General features: G+C 40.9%; 1 protein-coding gene across 1 annotated transcript in view; it reads right to left on the bottom strand.

Moving 5' to 3' along the window:
• PHF20L1 (PHD finger protein 20 like 1) overlaps positions 1-15,183 on the bottom strand; it is a 57,119-nt gene extending 41,936 nt beyond the window's left edge. The window contains exons 1-6 of the mRNA XM_033072343.1: positions 15,129-15,183; positions 14,032-14,137; positions 6,963-7,134; positions 6,737-6,821; positions 5,892-5,980; positions 3,316-3,378 (exon numbers count right to left, since the gene is read on the bottom strand). Of these exons, the coding sequence (XP_032928234.1) occupies positions 3,316-3,378; positions 5,892-5,980; positions 6,737-6,821; positions 6,963-7,134; positions 14,032-14,114 (492 nt within the window). The 5' untranslated portion in view covers positions 14,115-14,137; positions 15,129-15,183. The remainder of the gene's footprint in view (positions 1-3,315; positions 3,379-5,891; positions 5,981-6,736; positions 6,822-6,962; positions 7,135-14,031; positions 14,138-15,128) is intronic.
• Positions 15,184-16,505: the final 1,322 nt, after the last annotated feature.

Below are 16,505 nucleotides of genomic sequence, written 5' to 3'. Positions count from 1 at the left end.
TTAAACTGCTTTTTGTGTCATTGTGTTAGAAACCCAGGAGCTCCCAATCCCAGAAGACTGACATTTTTCTTAACCCTCTGGTCAAACACACAATTCCATAGCTGCTGACCTATTATGCAAAGCTGCAATCACCTCAAAGCAGTGTCCAGATGCATGGAATTCCTCCTGCACTAAATTGATGAACCAGGGATAATTCCTATCTCATTACACCCTTGTTTCTAGAGCAACTAGAGACTCTCTTGCACTTTTTGTATTACATATTACAGGTCTCACTCACTAACTCCAATAAAGTATTCTATAATATGACTGAATTTCACAATCTCTATTTAAGGTCATTAAATGTCATTTTGCATAATTGCTTATTTTTACCATACAGAAACAATGAAAGGATGAACAATACATCCCAATCTAATCTACTTTAAGGCATTCAGACCAAGTCAAGCCACCCTACAATCCAATGGAGAGAACTTCCTAGGCTGAGCCAAGCTCTTTCCACTAGTTTAGAGCAATGACACTTCCTTATGTCTCCTGAAGATCAGGGATCCATCCTATTGCAAGAATTATAACTTTATCCTTTTGACTGAAGTCTGTTTTTGAATTTTCTATAACATTCAGTTACAGAATTCTTCCATGGAGAAGTTATGTGCAATATAGAAGGCAACAGAAATGATCAACCAGTCAGAATTAAGCATCTGAGTGCTCTGAATCACAAGCACTACCACACACAAAAAAAAAAAAAATTAAAAAGACTTTGTCTAGTGACCCATGAGTACTTTACAAATAGTACTTTTTCCCCCCCAACTGCATACAGACTATTTTATTCTGGAATATCTCCTTGTTGTTATGTCATCACACAAGATACCTAAAGTAAATTTGATTTTACAAATATTGTTCCAATGCAACCTTTTCCCCTCAGCATATTAAGTCTTTCAAGTTTCTGTTCTGTGAGGGTTTCTTTGCCTTCTTTGACACAAACACAGTGCTAATTCTCCTTGCATTACGCTTTTCCTTTTCCACAGTTCCATACTTTTAAAGCACTGCTTTACATGGCTTATGCTGCTTCTTTGCACCAACTCACTTACTTAGAAACAACAGTTTTGGCTCCTCTGAGATAAAAGTGTTTCATGTCCACACTGTCAGTGCAAGATGCAGACACTCACGTTAGCCAGCAGCAAAGTTTGGAAGCACTTTGGCAATGCTCACACAACAGCAACTACCGAGGCCGCTTGGTGACATGCCAGCACAAGCGAGCGTGTCTAACTGCCAGCTGCATAGTCAGTCAAAAGCACACATACCTCTCTTCTGGCCAGCCAAAATGAGCACACCTATTAGCTCCAGTCCATCCAGAGCCTTGCCCATCCAGCAGGACAAAAAAAGGATTGAGCTATTTGTGGTGGTGAGGAATGAGGAGACCTGAGAGTAGAAGTCTTACACTGCACCCTGGCTAAGGGATGAAGAGGATCTGTAACATGGCTGGAGATTAGATCTTATGATAACAGTGGGAAGGGAAAGTAGTGCAGCCTGCATCAAAACAGCTTCTAAAGAACATCCTAATTTTCAGTCAAGCTAAGCATCCTGTAATCAAAAGCTTCAGAAGATATCAAGCTTCAGAAGGCAATGCTGAACCAAGTACCCCGGTCTAAGCACAGCTGGTGCAACATGGAAAGGGCTTTTGTGGTTTTCTTTGTACTTTATTTCACTGTTTGGATACTGTTCTTGCAACATGGAGTTTACAGTAGCAGGACACAACAATGAAGCAAACAAAGGTTGAACATTCAGAAGCTAGAGAAGAGACAAATTACGTAATTATGGTGACAGTTATAGTTTTTCCATAGATTAACATGTAAATTTAAACTCAGTGAAGAGAACCTTGAGCAGTTGGGATGAACAAGATTATATCAAGAGATTCCTTCCAACTTAAAACAATTTTGTGATTCTGAATTGTTCAGAGATCTGTGAGTCCATTATTGTTTTGGCTCTGGAGTAAACACACAGGCACTAAAATGACACAGTTAATGCCTGTTTTTTAACCTTGAATTCCTGCTCAGTAGCACAGCTCCTCACATGTGAGAATTACTTAGCATCTAAGATGCTAATGTGACTATATTTCTTTGGTAGATCACAGGAATTCCTCCTTCAAAAAGATACGTGTGTCTTTTTCAGAATTTTTACCAGAAATTAACAGAACAATTGAAGAATAATAGTGGGCTCCTAAAGCACAATAAATTCTGAAATCTGCCTCAGGCTAATAGTATGATATCTATTCTATCAACCATAATAGCAGGACACCAAATATCACAGACATCACAGAAACTAGTTACAAATTTTAACCCTAGGACAAGTTCCCAGATCATAAAAGCCAAGAGCCCAAATACGAACACATTAAAAATTAATAGAGCAAGAGCAAATCCTTCTAAGAGTTTTCCCTAGTTTTCTTTCATTTCTTGACATTGTTTCTCTATTGGAAGAAGTTGTGTAAGTCTAAACCAATTACTCAGCATCATCCAGCCTGATTTAGCCTGATTTCCCACTTCCCTCAGTATCTCATTTCAATGAGCTTCTCGTTAACATATGTAACTTTAAAAAAATGTAAAATAAAACATCCAAAATGTGTATTTCCTTCTTTTTGTTTCTTACTAAAATTCATCTTTCAAGTAAGCTGAGAAAATTGACAGGAGAATAGTAATGGCCCACAGCAGTTAGAAAACAAAGCATTACTTTATGACTACTGAGAAAAAACTGTCATAATGTTAATCAGATTCACTAAATCAAAACACAGGAAATTGCACGATCGAGAAATACATCAGCAGAAGTTACCCAACAGCCTTACACATCAATTGGCTAAAAAAACTTGTATTTTAAAATATTCCTTGTGTAACCATAATCCTGCAACAGTGGGAAGGCAAAACCAGAATCATTTCCCAAATGCAACCCTTGCGTCAGTAGCAGAATTCACACATCCATCGCTCTCCCTTCACCTGCCTACAACCACCACCTTTTTGCCTCTCCACAGTACTGAAGATTCAGCTGCTTTTTCCTCCTCTGTCACACCATAACTTCCAACTCCCACACGTTCATACATACACGTACATAAAACATGAATCTATTGACTGGCTGATTCCACATCAAGCCTGGATTCCTTACCCTCACCTTTCAATTCTACAGTCTGCCCCACCTACATCTTGGCTCACATTGTCTCCTGTCACATCTTCTTTTTTCCTCTGGCCCATTCGCAAATCCATGCTTTTTCCTCAGCTTCCTCTTCCTGTGTGCCAAGTCCCCTCCCTCTCCTTCAAATCCCTCCTCAACACTCACTTCTTTTGGTTCGATTTCCGTCACTAATCTCAGCTCCGGCGCTATCTGCTCCCTCTCGCGCGCCTGATTACATCGAAGATAAAACAAAAAACATGAAACAGAAAAAGTAAGTTATCCAAATACTTCATATGTGCTCTCACAAGGGCAGTCTCAATATCCCTTCTTTCCCTCTCTGCACTATGTTAGTCACACACCTGTGCGATTTTGATTAATTTGTGCTTAACTGAACCACAGCTGAGCCTCAAGACTCATTGCACAGACACACAAATATTTTTCACTCTTTAAAAATTTTGCTTTTCCACCCTCATAACTGAGTCTTATTAAAATACACTTCTGCTGCAACTCAGAAATAGTTTGAGTGCCATAGCATTTACACTCTCTTCCTTCAAGTCACACTAAGCTCAAATCAAAGTATTAACTAATCTCTCTCTTTCCAAGTAATTTAAATTCTGCAAGCTTAGCACACACCTTCCACAAAGATCTTAAAATTTGTTGCATTTATTGAGGTAATAGAACTTCAAGTATCTTGAGCTTACATTGATCTCTGTAAATGCATTTTTTAGTTTGGAAACACACAAAATACAAGTTCTAAGTTTAAATGGAGCATGAATTGTTGCATCTCTACTTAATTTATTAAATCTATTTACAGTCTTAGCATTTTGTAAGCTTTACATAAATTTTAATAAATATTGTCTTATAAAATAAATAATGCAAAAGAATAAAAACATCCATGGGACTTTGAGGCTTAAACAAAGCTCAGTCACAGATAACTGATTTTCAACCAAATCTTAGTTCATGTTTTTATTCTGAAGTAACACAAAAAACACTTAGAAAAACAAACATTTTTGTTTTCCACTTTTGCAAAAGAAGTTGCAAGAAAAATTTTATATTTGCCTTTGAAAGCTACAGACTTTCATGCTTATTTCTATTTTTTCAAGATTAAATGCTACAACTAACTAGTATTAATCAGCATTACTAATCAGAAAGCACAGTTGGAGGTGTTCTTGTATCCAGACAACTTAAAAATTCTAAACCCATCTCAGAAAAGTGTAAATTTGTGCCTCTAATTCCTTCTCAAGATTTCATTGAAGCAGCCTACATTCAACTCCCAAGATGCGTAAGTGGCACCATAATTCTCAACTATTGAGAAAAATTAGAAATAACAGAGGAGCTGGACTGCCACCAAACAAATCTGGACAACATAATGGTTGTGAAGTAATGGATTTACTTTTTTTTAAAGCTAAAATTGCATGTGGCCTAAGAGTAGTAAGTCAAGATTAGACACAACATTGCTCCCTAGAAAAAGCACAGGACAGAATCAGGGAGCTCCTTCCACTGTCACAAAAGGCTTAATTCTTTTTGGTCACAATTACATTACCCAAGTTTTGCTTTTTATGAAGTAAAAAGAAACACTCAGTCTTCCTAACTTAGTGTCACACTGACAGTATTCCTTGAAATACTACACACTGGTTCAATGGAGTTACTGCAGGACTGCAGCAAGAAGCCAGGGTTAGTGTGACTATAGATTTCAGTTTAATCTCCTTCAGGAAACATCTTTTAAATAATGCAGTGGTATCTGCACTAAGGTCCAGTGTCCCTTGCATAGAGGATCAACCCTACCATACAGCTACCTTTACCCTGGAGGTCAGGATGTGGAGATGTTGCAATCCAATTCAATTATCCATCTGCCCTGGTCACAATATGGATGGCTACAATGGCAATCATGAAATATTTGAAGTCTGCGAAGTTAGGAGTATTCTGAAGAAAATTAAGCATGAATAAAGACTATTTTTCATGGATTTTGTCTCAAATAGTTTCAGTGGAGTAATTTCTCATTAAATATGAGAACATGGTTACCATGCAAGATAAATGCAATGGCATTTGCACTGAAAGCATCTAAGAATTTTCAGTGATGTTTCCCTTTCACAAGCAAAGACAGGCCTAGTGACTAAATCACATCCTCTACTTCATAGTCTCCCTCAACTTCTATTAAGCATCTCTTCTTTAACAGCAACTGGATGTTATAAGAGACAAGAAATACTTATCTGTCTGATTGCCCAAAAGGTCTGACATATGGGGAAAAAAACCCCAAAGTCATGTTTATAAGAACGCATGGGCAAAAAGTTCTCATAGTAGCAAACATGGGCAGAGAGTGGGGAATACATTTAAAAAAAAAAAAAACAACAGCAGCACAGACTGCTGATAAGCTAAAGCTTTTTTTCCTGAAAGGACACCAGAGGGAAAAGTCATTGGATGTCCCTGTTTTTGTAACCTCTGTAAGACAAAGCTTTGTGAAGAGATTAGTTGGCAATGGAGTGTCCAGCAGCCAGACATTTCAGTGAGGCATGGCCATTTGAGCAGCACACTCTGAGGCATCATCCATAAACTGGTGAAGCAAGGCAGTGCAGGGCCTGGAATAAAGACTAGTCTGAATCTAGTTGTGCTACTGACACTTCTATGCTCTCAAGGTATTAAAAAACAAATAAAAAAATAACAAAAATAACAAAATAAACAAAATAACGAAAACCCAAACAACTACACAAAACCTAGGAAAGCAATTGTTTTAATATTCTTACCTGCCCTTTTGCATCCTCTGGCATAGATTTGATATGCATCCTTTTAAGACACCGAATGACACCATCGTAGAATTGCACTGTGAATGTTCCTAGAAATGATGGATGGAATAATTTAGAGCAGTTAAGAAACAAACACACCTTGTTACTATGAAAGCTTTATGTTTTGCATGTTACTTTGTATGACAAGAATAACCAGGTGTTACTTACTACTAGTCAGGATCAAGAGAGGAACAAAAAAACCATTAAAGAGGGCCCAGTGAAACCCTGCTTTAATACTGCTACTCTTTATCCAGCTGGACAATATCAAGTATGTTTAAGCTATCGAGTCACTTCTGCACATAATTCATTGAAACAGTTATGTAGTAATTCAAATGTCACACTAGGGAAACAGCTCAACTTACATCCAAATCCTAATTTGCTCTAAACTACAGCAAAAATGTCAACTTCTAATGTTCATTAGGAATATTACCATTGTGAAGTACTTAACCTGTGTTCCTTTATTTTCTTATTTCCATTATTTTTCTTCGATAAAGAGAACTAAAACAATTATGAAAATTTAAATGTAACATTAGCCAAATCAAAATAGTCCTAAGACTATGCACAGGAGCTTCTGATCACAGTGAAAACATTAAAAAAAGCGTTTTGCCTTCTAGGAGAAATTTCAGTTTTCAAATTTGATACAGATAAAAGACAACCATTTTATCAAATTTGATATATAAAAACATTTTCATTTCATACTGGGGTGGAGAGGAAAACTTTAGAGCTACATCACTTTTTAAAGCAGACTAAACCTACAGCACAGCATTTTCAGGCAGACTTTACCAATGCACCATTGCAATACATACCCTCTTTATTAATTGCTTCAATCTTTGCAGGGTAATATCGACAGTCTGTCCAACGAGCCAGGACTTCTTCTCCAGGTTTAAAATCCTATTTGAAACAAATTCAGTAATTAATAATTAAATAATTTCGATTTTTTTCCTAAAAAAAATAACTATTACAGAGATTTAATGTAGGAAAACAAGTGGAGCTGTTTACAAAAGTCTAAGACTAAATAAATGTGCTACTTACAATAAATTCTTCATCATCCTTCAGCCCCTCTTTCCTTAATGCTGGTCGCTCCAAAGGTCGCAACCTGTTGCTGTCCCAGTAAATCCACTCATCGTAGCGATGGCTCCAGCGTTCAAAATGCACCAACATCTTCCCCTCTTCATAATCTATCTTCTCAATTCGAGATGGATACCTGGAGTGTTAAACACAAACTGCTAAGTCTCTAAGGTTTCTTTCTTGGTTTAGACATGATACTGCCTACATGAACTTCCAGAAAGTTGTATTAATACTTTTGTACTGAAAACTCTCCAAGTCTGAAAAAGGCTAAGTAACTGAATTGAATGGATAACATTTAATTCAAGAATCTATACACAACAGTGAACATTGGAATCAGGCAGAATTCAGCTCTTTCTGCCCTTCACAGAAGTATTGAAACAGATTCAAAAGTGCATAGAATCTCCTAAAAAAAAAAAAAAGTTACTTACATCGCTTTTTTTTTTTTTTTTACCAGCATTTATATTAGGGTTGTTCTAAAGTTAACAACATGTGTATGGAAAAGAAAGACCACAGCAAAAGGACAGCCACCTTTAACTTTCACAACCTGTTTTTCAAACCAAGTACTACTGTGGACCAATAATAAAAGAGCAGAGCTTGAGCAACCAATTTCCAATCCTACTGCAAATTCTTTAGCTAGAAAGGCAACTGACATACGTAGGGAACCTGTCAACATCATCAATTTTGAATGTAATCTCTCCAAAGTACTGATTGTGCTCTAAAAGGAGTCTCTATGTTCTGACTAAAATGTAAGTTGTCAGGAAGTACAGGCTTCCTTATTTCTTAGTAACTGGACTCACACATTAAAACAAAATATGTCAATCTCAAATTGCTCCTTTTCTCCTGTCCTACTTCTTCAACTGCAGTGATGTATACAGCTTCCCAACATTAAATATCTCAGGAGCTGCTGATTAAGAAAATCTCTCTGATTTTCAAGGTTACTACTGCAAACACATTTCACCCTCACATCAGAATTCAGAGGAAGTCCAAGCTCATTGTATTCTCTCATCCATATATTTCAGAAATGCTAAATATTTTTATATCCATTCCTTAAGACTCCAGCTTTTTCTCACTGAACTTCCAAAAAAACTCTACAAAGAGGTTAGTCTACAAAGTCTTAGTCTAAAACTGAAGAATCTCATTTGCCACTGCACTAATAAAATCTTTTTCAAGATACTTTTTCAAGTCTTTCAAAGCTACAAGATTAGCCTCTCTTCCCCCTCTAAAGCAGACCAACAAAAACAATCTAACAAGAATGGTGAAGTTGATGATCTCCTGAGTTAAAACAGTAAAATTCATGGGTCAAACCTGTATCCCAGCAGCAACATTCTGGTTTAACTTTGAACAAGGCTTCAAGAAAATAAGTCAGCCATGAGATGACTTTCCTAAGCCCTGCCCTCTGATTATACTTTCTTTTTAAGTCCATATGTTGCTCCACTTAGAAATTTTATTATAAAATTTCTAACTTTTTTCATCTTTCAGAGTGTTCCAGTTTCAGACTTAGAACCTGACACTAAGCCTCAGAATAAGTCGAAGAGGAGCAAAGCAGAGGAAAAAGTAAAGTTACTGTTATTACAGTAAGCGTGTGAGAAACAATGTAATCTAAAGGAGTTACAAGTAGAAGGAAGATACAGAAGGTATCTAAGAGAGGGAAAGAAGGAAAAGCACCAGAAAAGCAACAGGAAAGTTCTGCAGCCATCAGAAACGAGAGCTTGTGCTGCAGCAGTGAAATGAAAGCCAAGAGAGGCAATGTCCCTTCCCAGTACAGTCAGAAATCTCAGGGTTATCGCACACCAGCCACCAGTGATGCAAAACTATGATTGTTTTACAAAATTCAGGGCCAACCAAATGGAGAATTCTCCTTTTCCTACACATCTCCAATGTTCCCATTATGGTGCATCCCTATAGCAGCTCCCTTCTTATGGTCAGGAGCTCTCTGATCAGCAGCAGACACCATTCCAAGCACTGAGTGAGGAGACAACAGAAGGGATAAAGTGGGAAAACACAGCATTGTCCTGGAAAGAGCAAACCATGTAAGAGAGGAAAGTAAAATGCAGAGCACAGTTTAGAGACAAATATTTTTTAAAGATAATTATAAAGACAATTCAGCAAGCCAGGAATCAAGACATTAATATATATACAAAATCAAGAGAAAAGGTTAGCATCAGTTAATAAAAAATGTGCAAAACATCAATTCTCATTAGAGATCACTTCAGGTAAGACATGAAGCTCAAGGAATTTATAAGTTAATTTCTCTTTGTCAAAATACAATTTCTGCTATCAAAGTCTTTCTGAAAGTCCATGATATATCCTTAGAGATGGAACCACCCATGCCATATGCAATTGATTATTAGGCAACCCAAACACAACTCTGTATTTAGCAACGAACTATTATCCTCAATATCCACTAAATTTAGGCACACATTGTGCCACAAATATGTACAAACAGTAATATTTCACAATACTGATCCCACAGTGGGAAAGAGCAGAACATAAGTATTGCAGAACTTACTCTTGCAAATTATCCCCTGCACAGAAAGATCTTTCTGCTGATTTTGTACTCTTACTGAAAAGAACCAATTTAATGAATTAAAAAGATTAATATGAAGATGACTACATCTCATACACTTCAAGGATTTTATGTGCAAGTTCCTTTCATCACAAAGTTACAAGCAGGCATTTGAAGAAATACTGCAAAGGGGGATACAAATAAAATTCTTTACTAGTACCAAAGAATAATAATATCTAAGGCCAAAACAACTTTCCAGTCAGGTTAATTCCCCCAGCAAGTAAGCCACACTAAGCCATCACAATGAAACTGATTTACAACCAGATTTGACAACATTTCATCAGCACAAACCAGAAAAACACACTAAAATTTGAGGGGAAAAAAAAAGAAGACTCAAACAGACCAGCACATCGACATTCAATAATCAAGTATTTTTTTTAATGGGAAGAAACAATATTCTGCAAATTCTGGGTGTGCTTTTTCAAAAAAGGTGCTGGAAAGAGTATGTAGTAATCACAAATTAAGTTTCATCCAAATTTCAGGGGTTTTGTTCTTGTTTTTCAAAGAGAGAACAAGAGAACTGCTGTTAGATGAATTTATCTGCCCAGTTTACACATTGCATGCCCTCCATTCTCAGGTTCCAATCTTGGCAAGTCCAACCCATTAGAATTATGCAATATTTTTGGAAAGCCTCAGAATCTGATATGGTGATATGGTTTAAAACCTTATACTATGAAGCCCTGGTCAGGCCACAACAGTGTTCTAACAGTCATACAATAAAAAAATCATTAAAGATTCCCTGCTTGACTTCTTGACAGTGAAAGAAAAAAACACCAAGCCACTGAATATTTTTTTCCAATGCACTGATGCACTGAACACACATTAACAGCCAAAGAGACAGAACTTTTTTTACCCATCCCTTCAACCCTTCAAAAGTGACCAAAAAGTGCCAAATTGCCCTGTAAAATAGGACAACAAGCATTTCAAACTGTAAAAAATAAAACATTAGTAAATTTGCCTAAGTTTGCACCTACAAACACACTCATACTTCTTGCCTTTGCAACACTGGTTTAAAAAGTGTTTCCTTCTACCTCATAGAGGATATAAAACCAAACACCCTCTGTATTGACTTCTCACAAATAGTGTTCCAGTGTCTGCAAAATCCACATACAAACACCTGTTTCTAGATCCCCACATTTATTAAACATATATTGCATTAAATGTAAAGCAGTCTTCGCCTCTCTTTCTTTTCAGTTGACTGAAATCTGAAGCAAGGACTGTACCAAGCAAGATTTCTCAAAGTCTTTCAGGGAAAAGACTTCCTCCATACTGGGGGGGGGCAGGGGAAGAGAGGGAAATGCATTCAGATAATCAAATATACCAAGAGGAAGTACTGCTGTTCTGACAACCAACCTTAAATACATCAGCTTTGCAGGAACTGTGCCCTACTCATGAGAGCTGACAGCTCAAGAACTGTCTTACACACAGACATGCATTTGCAGGTATGTGCAGCTCTACTGCTTTTTCATTTGCTGTGTCAGCAAGAGGCAGAAGAGGGTGCATGCACATGTATCAGTTTTTGTATGAGATCACAGGGGAATTCAAACTGAAAGCAACCCCAGAAAGCCTCTAGTCCAACCTCCCACTCAAAGCAGGGTCAGCTATGGCAACAGGCCAGGTTTTCCAGCGTTTTATCCACCCCAGTCTTGAAAAAATCCCATGTTGGAGACTCCACAAACTCTTCAGGCAGCCTAATCCACTGCTTGACTGTCCCAAGAGGAAAAAGATTCTCCTCGAACCCAGTCTGAATCCCTCTTTTCAGTTTGTACCTGTTGTCTTGTCCTCTAACTACCTGTATGTAGGGTTTGGCTAAGTCTTGTTGGTGACAATACTCTGCAGGTATTGGAAGGCTGATAGTGGGATTTCTGAAGCCTTCTCCAAGTTAAAGAAGTAATTTCCTCACTCTCTCTTCATATGGCATACACTCCAGCCCTGATCATCTCACATACTTAATAACTTTCTATTTTGTAATTTTCAATCCCATCTAATTCATTATCTGCTGACAGATGATCATATCAGTTTTGATTAGAGCTGCAGTCCATAGTTTGCTTTAGCAAATTTAAACAGAACAAGTGGTACAAATTCTTTATGCAAGATGATCCCCTGCCACAGTGTAACTGCTGTACTTGATTAAGCAGCAATTGCAGTTATCTCCACAATAAAGCAAAAATAAACAAGCTCATTGACAGCCTGTTTTTGCTGACCAGTTTGACCAGGTTTTCTTCTACTCTGTCACAGTACATGACAAATGATACCAGTGATCCAAACACTGTCTGCAAAAACTTCATTTAAAACTACAGGGCTCTAAAGCAGTAAGTAGCCAAGACACATCAATGACATCTCAAATGTTTACAGAACATAAATGGAACACCAGATACCATGAGTTCAATTTCAGCAATTACTACACAGTTGAAAATGTAAGACCTGCAAAAGATCCTCAAAAAACAAAAACATACTTTACTATATTTTTTCTTACATCCTCTAGAAGCCCTTCTTGATTAGCATTTTAACTAGTCATGATCATTAGATGACAGCAAGCTTTCAAAAAATGGAGACAAAAAATTGAAATCCTTTTAAAGGCTATTTTTCAGGAAGTGTTCTCAATTTGTCACTTGCAGAAAGCCTGAGATAAGCAATACCAATGCTCTTCAATTTGGCTTTTGTTAAAAAATAATAAAGATATTTCATGTAAGTTCAGCAAGTTTATTTTCTTTGAAGTACGTATTTCTGCATGCAAATGAGCAGAATGCATACAGATTATATATATAGAAAGAATTTTAAAAACATCCACCCCCTTATGCAACAGAAAGCCAACCAAAAAAAATCCCACAGACTGTCATTGCAACCCTTGGCACCCTAATAACAGCACAACAGCAGATTTTCTGCCACAAGGTATTTGGTTTTGTATTATTAATTCAGTTTGTAATACTAGTTCATTGCAAATGCAGACCTGTTTCATTGATGCTGCAATTGCTAAATTTTGATATTAACTTTCTTCTGTATATGGCACCACAAAGGTTTACACGCAATTAAACTTGACCTGGCTCTACCTGGTGGTACAGATGATAAATCAGTTCCTGGAAAGTTCAGGATAAATTCTACTCTTCCTGAAAACGCCCAGCAACTCAGCTGCAGAGCTTGTGACGTGGTCATGCCTGACAATCCAAACCTAGACAAGAACTCCAGCACTGACATGCAAATCTTCCCTGTGAAAAGGCTGGGCAGATCTGATACAAACTACACTCTGGATATTCAGTAATGTCTTTTTGATACAATTAAGCTATTTTCACGCATTAGTTTTTGCTACCTAATTAACTACCTCTAGTCAGAGAAGATATTATAAAAAGTTTCATTGCTCTATTTTGGATGTTTTCCTTATCCTGACATTCAGTAACAGAAATCAGTATGCTGAAAACCCTATCTACAGCAACAGGTAAGAACAAGAACAGTTCTATAAACCAAGTCTTTTAAAGCCCATTTATTAAGACAAACACTCTTCCTGTAATTAAAATCAAAGCTCCACAAATAAAAAGTTTGATCCAAGTTTTTACACAGAGTACAGAAACAGTGGAGCAGATATGTCAATAATACACAGACTTCTCTCTCACATCACTTGGAGTTCATAGGATCAGATATTTACAGGAACATGCTGAGCTCTCCAGAAACGCAACAGAAAAGCAGGTACATATCCCTACCTTTCCTAGCCCTAATAAATCAGAGAGCAGCTAAGAAAAAACTTTTAGGTAGAATCATCAAATACTTCTGCCACCTACTTTGACAAAACCAGGGACTTTTCAAACTCAACTAGCCAGTGCACATCAAAAAATTAGGCCACATGATTTAATAAAATTTCTACTAATAATTTATTTCATCAGAAAAGCTCCTGTACAGCATAGTCCTTGTGCCCACAATTCCTATTTTATAGTCTTTGAACTCACAATTGCAGAGTTTTAAGCACTTTATTCCTCCAGTTGTTTAATACAAACTCAAATGTACCTGCCTATCCCATGAACTCCAATTCAGGACGTGGTGGTTTTTTTTTTTCCTCAGAATCATTTTTGTGAACCTGTCAAGTGTGACAACTGAATACAAAACAACTCCCCTTGCGTGCCTTCAAATGAAAACAAAAGAAGTCTTTGATCCTGAGGTTTGCCTCATTGACACACCAATCACCTCGGCCATGACACTGAATTCCACACTACTCCAGAAAGGCTCCCTGCTTATTACAGCTGCACAAGCCACTAGGAGCAAATAAACAGAAATCCAGAGAAGTCTAGCTCCATTTCTGAAGAGACAATATATTCCTAAAAGCTAACAGTTTTAACAGACTTAGGGGGAAACACATAGTGTTCACGTGTGGAAATTGTCAATTAATAGGTGCACTGATTTTTATAATTAGTCATCAAAGCACATAAACTACACAAAATAGTTATGTTCTCAGCAAATACTACACAGTGTCTTCCATACCATTTTTGTAAATAGTCCAGTGCCTCCAAACGAGCACCAATCTCAAATGTGATTCCAGGACGATTTGGAGGCTTTTTAGTCATCTTGATACTGCCTTTTTCACCACCTTTGAAGGAAGGAAAAAAGTTGCATTAAAACATATTATGTTGTTTAAAATGTGTCATTGACAGCAAATATATTCAAGAGGGTAAAATGATACAAAATTTTGATCCTGACTTTGTACTAACTGCTTAGTTTACAAAAATACAGGCAAGGTCCAAAAAAAAAAAAAATAAAAAAAATTTGTACACACTTTTATTCAGATTTATTTCCCTTCAAAAATAATCTGTTATCAACCTTAAGTTAAAAAATAATAAGAAAAAAAGACCATAATGCTGATCTCTGGAACTGTACTAGACTGTGTAATTCCTTCACATCCTTTTAAAGCAAATTTACCTATAGTCAACATATGTGCTCTCCTCGGGTGTAGAAAAGGCAAACCAAGTAAAACTTACCTTACCAAGAACAGATAAACATGGCCTAAAGGACAAGTGAGACGAAATTAGCGCAAACAAAAAATAAACAAAAACCCATTTGAGACCCGGCACTCTGGAGCCGCACTCCTAGCACTGAGCTTCGGTCGCAACTGCCTTCTAATTTTATATTGTAAAAGGAAAAAAAAGAAAAAAGAAAAAAAACCCTCTCTGTACAACTACTGCCGCTATCACGGTGACTTTCTGCGGTGCTCCCACCACCGCAAGCCCGCTTGGGGAGCGGGAGCGCCGGGCAGCGGGTGGGAGCCTGCCTGCCCCGCAGTGCGGGGGGAGCGCCGGCCGGCCCCGCTCCGCAGCGGAGCTCCTGCAGGCACGGACGGACACACAAAGGCTGCAGCCCGGGCGGGCCGGGAGCGGCAGGGCCGCGGCCCGGCGGGCGCTCGGCACACCCGGGGGAGGCCCCGCCGGACCCCCGGCCGCGGGCGGGGCCCGGCGCGAGCAGAGCCGCGGGCGCCGCCCCGCCAGGCCCGGCCGCGGGCGGGCAGCGCCGGACCCCGCCGCCCGCGCTCCCTCCGCATTTCCTCCCCGCCGCCCCCGCGCCGCCCCCGCGCCGCCGGCCCTTACCGCCCGCTCGGCTCGCACGGGGCCCGGCGCGGCTGCCGCGGGCGCTCCGGCACGGCCGCCCCTCACCGCCCCATCCTGCCCGCGCCCCGCGCGCGTCACCGCCGCGCGACGCGCCCCGCCCCCGGCACGTGACTGCGCAGGGGCGGCGCGCGAGCCAGACAAAGAGCGGCGGGGCGGCCTGGGACGGCGGGCTGGGAACAGGGATGTGGGGACAGCGACAGCGGGCTGGGACAGGGACATGGAGACAGCGACAGCGGGCTGGGACGGCGGGTTGGGAACAGGGATAGATACCGAGCTGGGACAGGGACACTGGGAACAGCGACAGCGGGCTGGGACGGCAGGCTGGGAACAGGGACATGGGGATAGCGACAGACACCGGGCTGGGGACAGGGACACTGGGAACAGCGACAGCGGGCTGGGGACAGGGATAGACACCGGGCTGGGACAGGGACATGGAGACAGCGACAGCGGGCTGGGACGGCGGGTTGGGAACAGGGATAGACACCGGGCTGGGACAGGGACACTGGGAACAGCGACAGCGGGCTGGGGACAGGGACAGACACCGGGCTGGGACAGCGACACTGGGGACACGGGCACAGCGACAGATACCGGGCTGGGACCGCGGGCTGGGGACAGGGACACGGGGACAGCGACAGCGGGCTGGGGACAGGGACATGGGGACAGCGACAGATACCAGGCTGGGACGGCGGGTTGGGGACAGGGATGTGGGGACAGCGACAGACACCGGGCTGGGACGGTGGGCTGGGACAGCGACAGCGGGCTGGGGACAGGGACAGACACCGGGCTGGGACAGCGACACTGGGGACGCGGGGACTGCGACAGACACCAGGCTGGGGACAGTGACAGACACCGGGCTGGGACCGCGGGCTGGGGACATAGGGATACTGGGGACACGGGGATAGCGACAGACACTGGGCTGGGGACAGCGACAGCGAGCTGGGGACATGGGGATACTGGGAACGTGGCGGGGCACGGGGACTGTGGCAGACACCGAGCTGGGACGGCGACAATGGGGACACGGGGACTGCGACAGACACCGGGCTGGGGACAGTGACAGACAGCGGGCTGGCGACAGCGACACTGGGGACACGGGGGCACCAGCCTGGGGACACCGACAGCGGACTGGGACGGCGGACTGGGGACAGTGACTCTGGGGACACGGGGACTGCAACAGACACCGGGCTGGGGATACACCGGTAGTGGGCTGGGATGGCGGGCTGGGGACACCGGTACACTTGGATGGGGACACCGACACCGGGCTAGGGATGCGGGGATAGCGAGACACGGGGACACCGACGGCTGGGGACACCGACACTAGGGACACGGGGACAGCGACACTGGGGGCACCGACAGACA

This window comes from Catharus ustulatus, chromosome 1 (genome assembly GCF_009819885.2).
Source record: "Catharus ustulatus isolate bCatUst1 chromosome 1, bCatUst1.pri.v2, whole genome shotgun sequence".
Lineage (NCBI taxonomy): Eukaryota > Metazoa > Chordata > Aves > Passeriformes > Turdidae > Catharus > Catharus ustulatus.
This window is presented reverse-complemented; position numbering and strand designations above follow the sequence as displayed.